This window comes from Merops nubicus, unplaced genomic scaffold (assembly GCF_000691845.1).
Source record: "Merops nubicus isolate BGI_N331 unplaced genomic scaffold, ASM69184v1 scaffold26995, whole genome shotgun sequence".
Taxonomy (NCBI): domain Eukaryota; kingdom Metazoa; phylum Chordata; class Aves; order Coraciiformes; family Meropidae; genus Merops; species Merops nubicus.
The window spans coordinates 2,496-10,470 of record NW_008610820.1 but is presented as its reverse complement, the minus strand read 5'-3'; the positions used below and the strand labels follow the sequence as shown (position 1 = coordinate 10,470).

The window sequence follows — 7,975 nt, the reverse complement described above, 5'->3', positions numbered from 1 at the left end:
TCTCCAAAATCAAGCCCAAACTCGTGACCCATAGATTCTGGCATTGCAATTGGTCCCTTCACCCAACACCCTGATGAGGTTCACCCAACACCAGGATGAGGTTCACCCAATGCCACCACGAGGTTGACCCAGCACCACCACGAGGTTGACCCAACACCACCACGAGGTGCTCCTCAACACCTCCACTCTCAGTGTGTCTCTGAGCCTCTGTCTGCTCCCTGCCTGGGACAAACTGGTGTTTTTCCAGGGAATTCACAAAACAGCTAATATTTGATGCCATGGTGGTGAGCCCCAGCAGATAAATCAGTAACAAGCAGAGAGGAATAACGTGGAGGTTGGAATTACCCAGTTGGCATTACCAACGGGGTTGGAATTACCTCTCATCCATGGCAGTGGGCTCTGGACCAAGCTCGTGGGATTAGTTTTATCCCATAATTCAGCGTTTATTGCCCTGTGAAGCTCTTGGTCCTGAGGCTGTGACCCAGAGCTTGACTGGGAGAGAGTCTGGGGCCTGGGGCTGTGCTGGAGGAGGTTGAAGTGAGCTGTAGGTAGGGACAATTTATGGATTTTAGTGGCTGAATGCCTACAAATAACCATGGGCAGATGCTGTGGTCTACTGGGGTGCTAGACCTCTAAGCTGGTTCCTCCTGAAGCCTGTGGAGCTTTTCCAGCATCACCCATGGGAACTAGCTCATGCCCTAGAAGAGCAGCTGATACAGAGGCGACTTCTGCTGGGAAAACCACTTCTGAGGTGGCTTCCTTCACACCAGCACCCTGGTTGCCCTGCCATTAGAGGCAGAAGGTGGCTCTGAAGGTGGCACCATCCTACATTTTTCCCATTCCTCTTTCATTTTTCCCAAAACAACCCCACGTGGAGCCAGCAGAAGCAGCTGCTGCCATGGCAGAGTCCTCAGCCAGGCTGAGACTAAACACCAGCTTTACCCTTTCCTCATGGTCTGGGCTCTGCTTTCTCCTGACATCCCATCTGTGCTGAGATCTCCTCGCTGGGCTGGAGAACGCTGGGCACCCTCAGCCAAAACTCCCCAGCAAAGCGATGGTCCACGTGAGGAATTTGGGGTTCCTCTTCCTGTAGCCCCACAGCAGGACAGAGCAGGGGCTCCCTCGGGCTCTCCTAAGCCCCGTGGACATCAAAACCCCTCGGGGTCAGGTCTTGGCGTGGTGCTGGAGGCAAACCTCTTGCAGGGAGTATTGCCGGCGGGCTCTGCGGAGGGCTCCCTCAGACTGCTCAGCCTTTAGCCTCGCCTTCGACACCTCCATCTTCATCATGGAGAGCAGCAGGAGGAGGGTGGCCGTGGAAGCTGTGCTGGAGAACCGAGGGGAAAACGCCTACAGCACGGTCCTCAACATCTCCTTCTCCAGGAACCTCCAGTTCGCCAGCTTGATCCCCAAGGTGAGGCTGCTGGGGGAGAGCCAGGGCTTTCCAGAGGAGCTCCTCACCCCGGCTGGAGGAGGAAGCTGTGTCCTCAACCAGAATACCCAAAAATACCTCCATCCCTCCTAAATCAGACGTGTTTATGGGCTTCTTTTCCAAGCACTTACAACCCTTTCAGCTCTTGGTTTTGGAAGCGCAAAAATGTTTGAGTTTTTAAGAGCCTGCAAGAAGGTCAAAGGCAGATGGAATTATTTCCTGCTTTCTTTTTCTACTCCAAGAGTTTAAAAATACTGGCTGCACGTGGCCAAGTTCCTGTCAGGGGTGAGTTTTTGCAGCTGATATATCACTCCTGGAAGTATGGGCTGAGAATGGATGTGGCTCCAGCTCAGCATCGAGCCCCATCCTGCCCCATCCACTCCCACCCTCCCCAGAACTTCACCCTTACCTCTCACTCAGTCTTGGTGTGACTCTCATTTCCTCAGAGAGTTCTTGGAACTATGCTGGTGGTGCTGAGCTCCCCCCTCCTCACCCCCTGCAATGACTTCATCTCCTCCTGCAGATCCCATGTCCTGCGTTTGCTGCTCTACAAGCCGTGCCAAGGGAAAATGATGGGGCACGTTGCCCACAAAATCAGAAAAAAATGCATTTTCTGGGAGATGACTCCAAATGAAGTGAGGGGGGAGGAACCCTACGAGGCTCAGTGACAGAAAGCACCACGCAGCAGTGGTTGCAGGAAATATTTGTAGCTGGTTACAGAAGCATCACTGCCAACGGGTTCTTGGCTCCCTGTCCTTACCAGTAAGCAAGTTGCCAACCAGAGAGGATGGATGTTTGTGTCAGAGGCTGTGTAGAGACCCAAAATAAAAGGACCTGTGGCCCTAGAAAGTCCATTAGGGACTAACCCTAACCCATAATCTCAGCAGATGAGTGACAGAAAGCTCCAGGCTGTCAGGGCATTTTCCCTGCAGCTGCTACTGAGATGTTTCATCTCCTTGGTAGGACTTGTCCAGTGGCAGCAGCTTGAATTGAGACCCTTGTGGTGTCCTAAAAACTGGACTAGTTTATCATCTCATGGTGGGGATGGACACCTGCATACAACCAGGCTACAACCTCCTGCAGGATTGCTCCAGCTTGGCAGTGGAGGAGGGGGCAGAGCAGGGTCAGTGTCCCATCCCACCCCAACCTATGTGGTGGGCAGGAGCTTCTCCAGCCTGGCTGGTGAGCTGGAAGGTGTTCAACCAGCAGGAACATCATCGTTGAGACAAGGAGATTAAATATGACTGCTTAGCTAGTGGCCATGAAGAATAACAGCTCATGTTCTCTCCTGCTGCTTCCCTGAGACTTCTCATCACAGCAAATATTCTCCTCCCCAATTAGGGTGCCAAGAATAATGGTGCCATTCATTCATTCACTGCTGGAGTTACATTTCCAAAGAGGATTTAAACTGGAAAGCTGGGAGCTGCTTGCTTAGACATGTCCCCCTCCAGGAACAACCCTAGAAATTCTGCTGCAGGGAAGGACTCAGCCTGCAGCAAGCAGGACGGGTTGGTTGGGTGGTTGGTTGGTTGGGTGGTTGGTGGGTGGGTTGGTTGGTTGGTTGGTTTGGTTGTTTTCCCCCAAATTTAGAGCCTGTTTTGAGCCACGTGTGTGTTTGCTGCTTTCACAAAGAGGTCAGGGGGCTCCTGCCCAGTGTCCTGGACACTTTCCATCCCGTTTTAGGATGACACAGACATCAACATTGACTGCATGACTGAAGAGAAGAACCCCAACAAGAAAGTGTGCAATGTGAGCTACCCATTCTTCCGAGCCAGGGCCAAGGTAAAGCTTCCTGCTTTCTAATTTAAATTGCCTCCTGCCTTCACCCACAGGGCAGGAGCCCTCTGCCCCAGCATGGCCGTGGGGCTGCATCCATCCATCTTCAGGCTAGGTGGCTTTGAACAGGGTTTTTAAAGATGAAGGGTTGGTTTCTTCCCTTCCTTGTTCCATTGCTGGTGTTTGAAAAGTGCGTTGGGGAGCTGGGTCCTTGGAGAGAACCAAAATCAAACCCAGCTCCTCTGAGTCACAGAATTTGACTCCAGTCCTTTGGAGCAATTTAATGTTGGCTTCAAACCACTGGTGGTAACTCCCCCAAGCTCCTTCCTTACATGATGAGGTGCCCTTCTCTGCCTGAGAGGTTTGCCTTGCTCTGAACCCCCAAGGTCCCTCCAGACTCTTCTCCAAGCCTGCCCAAGCCCCTTTGAGGTGGTGGCATCCTCTGAACCACAGCTCACAGCTCCTGGGGTAAGCCCAGATCCAGTGGGCATCATTTTTTATGTGCCATAAACCCCTCTGCAAACTTTATATGCAGCATAAAGGTGGGGAAGGAAGAGTGAGGAGATGCTGCTCTCTGCAGCCACCAGGACCCCGTGTGAGATCCCACCTCCCCATCCTGCATCACCCCTGAAAAAGGGACAAATATAAGTGGGACCTAAAGAGAAAAATCTTTCCAACCCTTGTAGCCATCCGAAACCTTGCCTTATAAGAAGCTTGAGAATGATGGATGAGCTCCAGGCACCTCGCTAGGCTTTCAGGCTCCCAAAAAAAAAAAGCCCTCTCAGATGCCTGTGGCTGCAGGAAGAGCCCAGCAGCCCAACTCCCCATGACCTACGGGGGCTGAGAATGCAGCAGCGTGGCATCAGGTGGTGCAGGTCCTGCCAAAACAAAGACAAGCTGGAAATGGAAATTTGGCCGAAGAGCAGCAGGAGCTTTAATCTCCTCCTCAGTTCTGCAGCCCCAGACGGTTTGAGGTCACTGCCAGGGCTCGGGCAGATGGGACATTTAGCACATTTTATTGTTGTTGGCCTCTCTCTGGCTGCCTGCCCCAGCCCCCGGGGGGGTCCTCTGCCAAATGGGGGGGGGCTGCTTGTTTCTCCAGCCTCTGAGCAGGAAAATGCAAGAAAAGAAGAAAAAAAATGCCCAAAGCTTGGTAGCATCTCATGGTGGGGTTGAGGCTGCTCTCAACACTGAGCCCTCGCACCACTCCTGGGTTATTTTTTTCCAGCCCACCTAATGTGTTCTCCAATCTCTTTCCAACCCCCACAGGTGGCTTTTCGCCTGGATTTTGAATTCAGCAAGTCAATCTTCCTTCAAAGCATGGAGATCTACTTGATCGCCAGCAGGTTGATGGCTGCTTTCTCCTCTGCCCGTGTTTGTGAGGTCGATGGGATGATGGCTTCTGTTGGGTTCCCTTCTCCATGGCTTCTGCTGGGTTTCCTTCTCCATGGCTTCTGCTGGGTTTCCTTCTCCATGGATTCTCTTGGGTTCCCTGCTCCATGGCTTCTGCTGGGTTTCCTTCTCCATGGATTCTCTTGGGTTCCCTGCTCCATGGCTTCTGCTGGGTTTCCTTCTCCATGGATTCTCTTGGGTTCCCTGCTCCATGGCTTCTGCTGGGTTTCCTTCTCCATGGATTCTCTTGGGTTCCCTGCTCCATGGCTTCTGCTGGGTTTCCTTCTCCATGGATTCTCTTGGGTTCCCTGCTCCATGGCTTCTGCTGGGTTTCCTTCTCCATGGATTCTCTTGGGTTCCCTGCTCCATGGCTTCTGCTGGGTTTCCTTCTCCATGGCTTCTGTTGGGTTTCCTTCTCCATGGTTTCTGTTGGGCTTCCTTCTCCATGGCTTCTGCTGGGTTCCCTTCTCCCTGGCTTCTGTTTGGTTTTCTTCTCCCTGGCTTCTGTTTGGTTTTCTTCTCCCTGGCTTCTGTTTGGTTTTCTTCTCCCTGGCTTCTGTTTGGTTCCCTTCTCCATGGCTTGTGTTGGGTTCCTTTCTCCATGGCTTCTGTTGGGTTTCCTTCTCCATGGCTTCTGTTGGGTTTTCTTCCCGATGGCTTCTGTTGGGTTTCCTTCTCCATGGCTTCTGTTGGGTTTCCTTCTCCATGGCTTCTGTTTGGTTCCCTTCTCCATGGCTTTTGTTGGGTTCCTTTCTCCATGGCTTCTGTTGGGTTTCCTTCCTCATGACTTCTGTTGGGTTTCCTTCTCCATAGTGGGTTTCCTTCTCCATAGCTGTAGGGGATGCTGGAGGCTTAACCTGGGCAATAACCACAAGGAAACCTGATTGCTGCTGGGCTCTGCGCTGAGCACGAAGAGTCTTGGCCACTGCTGCTTTCTCACCCACCTTCACAACTCTAACTATCTCCCCACAGCAATGCAAAATTCCCCCAGCTCATTTCCCCTCCACAGATAACATTTTCCAACAGCCAAGTGAAACCTCATGAAGGTATTTTTCATTTTCATGGGTCGTGGTGGCTGAGAGCAGCCAAAGAGTGGCTCTGCCAGGGCTGCTGGGCGTGAAACCTCTCTCCAAATGATCTACTTCTATGGCCACAGGCTGATAAAAGTTATAGAATAAAATTGCTTCTCTTTAAACTCAGCCAAAAGGCAGAAGTTCAGCCCTGCCCCACCCACTTTCTATGACCCCCACCAATAAAAATCAGAGAGGAACCAGCTTGCCCCTCACCCCCTTTTGCCCTGCTGCTGTTTCAGTGACAGCGAGGAGAAGGAGAGCACCAAGGAGGACAACTTTGCCCACCTGAATTATCACTTGAAGTATGAAGCCGACCTGCTCTTCACCAGGTGTGTGTTTTGGAAGGGGACAGAGCTCGTGGCAGGGACACACCTTGCAGAGAATCACAGAATGGGTTGGGTTGGAAGGGACCTTAAAGATCATCCAGTTCCAACCCCCCTGCCATGGGCAGGGACATCTAAACCAGACCAGGTTGATAAAAGTAAAATATAAGGTGGCATTGAACACTTCCAAGGAGTGTCCTTTGGGAAAACCAGTGCTGGCCACACTGGGACCTGTGTTCAAACAGAACCCAGTGCAAACTGGGCCTTAACTGGGGGGATTTGCATGGAAAAGGGGCTGAAGGAACCATAAAATCAGAGATATCCCCCTCAGGGGGTCCTTCTAAAAATCAAGAGCAAGGAGCAACGAGGTGCTGTGTGTTCATAACGTTTAAAAGCACCCGTGTGATTAAACTGGTGGGAGGGCAAACTTTTTTAAGGGGAAAAAAAGTACTTATTGTAGGTAATAATTTTCAGAACATGTGTTCTGAGACAGTGTCTGGGCCAGAAGCCATCCCAGTAGAAACCACCCCACCAGAAGCTCAGCTGAAGGGGGGGTGTGGAAGGGTTTGGGCACCAGCAGTAATGAAAGCAGTGAGTAAAGTCCTCAGCCCAAGGAAAATGAGGAGCTGAGGCACAGATGATAATTTATTAACTTGAAAATAAGGGGGGAAAAAAAAAAAGGTGGACCTCAGAAGCACGTTCCCTGGCACCATTTGCTGTAATCCTCAGCAGATTTTTGAGCTCTGCAGTCATTTTATTGTTTTTACACTTAGAGGCAGTGGGGTACTGACAACAAATCCACTTTAATACTTCCCATTTATGGGGAGTGCAGGATTCCCAATTTAACAGATATCAGAATCACCCTGAAGGGAGAAGGGAGAACTTGGATGTGTCACATCAAGGGCACTCCCCACCAGGCTCCCCTTGGATGCTCCTGGCTCCTTCCCCTCCCCTCCAGCTGCAGAACAGAGATGAGATTTCCTTCCTGAGATTTAGCTGTGACATTCAAACCCCTGACCAGGGCCTTGGAGGTCTCTTTTTTATTAAAAAGGTGAGAAAAACTCTACCAAGAAAGGGGAAAATGCAGCAGAAGCAGCAGAGCATGAAAATCCCCCGTGTTTTTTTTTTTTTGGCAAGAGGTGGAGCCAGGTGATGGTTCCAGTTCAAAATGGCACCAGGCTGACCAAAAATCCTCTCCCCCTGGGGAGTGAGGCTGCTGGGGCTGCCCAGCTTGGTTCTGGGGGCAACTGGGCGTGGAGCTCTGCTGGCTCCCAGCCCACCTGATGACTTGGCACCACAGGGCATCGAGCCTGGACTACTATGAGCTGAGGTGGAACAGCTCCCTGGAGAGATACAACAGCATGGGGCCCCCCTTTCACTGCACCTTCAAGGTAGGGAGGGGAGGAGAGGGGGCTGTTGGCTGGCACAAGGTCCCCCCAGTGCCACCCCGGGGTGGGTGGGGATGTGCCAGGAACATCCCTGCCCTCTGCCCTGGCAGCTGCAGAACCTGGGCTTCTTCCCCGTGGAGGGGGTGACCATCAAGCTCACCATCCCCGTGGCCACCCGGGCGGGCAACCGCCTCCTGCTGCTGACCGAATTCCTGGTGGACCAGGTAGGAAGAAGGGGGGAGGGGTCTCACCCCCGTTCAGCATCCCTTGGAGATGGATGGAGACATCCCCTGGGGGGTCACCCCATCCTTTTGCAAACCCCCACCCCCCCCTTTGTGCTCACAGCCTTGGCTCGTGCCCAGGCTTCTCCCTTTCCCCTTCCCTCGGCTGGAAACATGGAAAATGGAAGTGGCCAAAGGGTTGAGTCCAAATATTTCTCCAAGCTAGACCTCCCTCCAGTGTGCAAGGAATTCTTGAAAGCATTAGCTGTGCCCAGGGAGAACCAGAGGTGTGGGCAACCCTAAAAGCAGGGAGGGGGCTGGGAGCAGACCCTGGGGCCCCCCGAGCCCCCCATTGCCCCCACAGCCCTCACGG

The 7,975-nt window shown here is 52.4% G+C and overlaps 1 protein-coding gene across 1 annotated transcript in view; it reads left to right on the top strand.

The window, feature by feature from the left end:
* ITGA11 (integrin, alpha 11) overlaps positions 1-7,975 on the top strand; it is a gene marked incomplete at both ends in the record, with an annotated part of 22,143 nt that overhangs the window by 11,942 nt on the left and 2,226 nt on the right. Inside the window, 6 exons of the mRNA XM_008941031.1 lie at positions 1,204-1,411; positions 3,113-3,211; positions 4,475-4,551; positions 5,910-5,999; positions 7,294-7,384; positions 7,492-7,605. Of these exons, the coding sequence (XP_008939279.1) occupies positions 1,204-1,411; positions 3,113-3,211; positions 4,475-4,551; positions 5,910-5,999; positions 7,294-7,384; positions 7,492-7,605 (679 nt within the window). The remainder of the gene's footprint in view (positions 1-1,203; positions 1,412-3,112; positions 3,212-4,474; positions 4,552-5,909; positions 6,000-7,293; positions 7,385-7,491; positions 7,606-7,975) is intronic.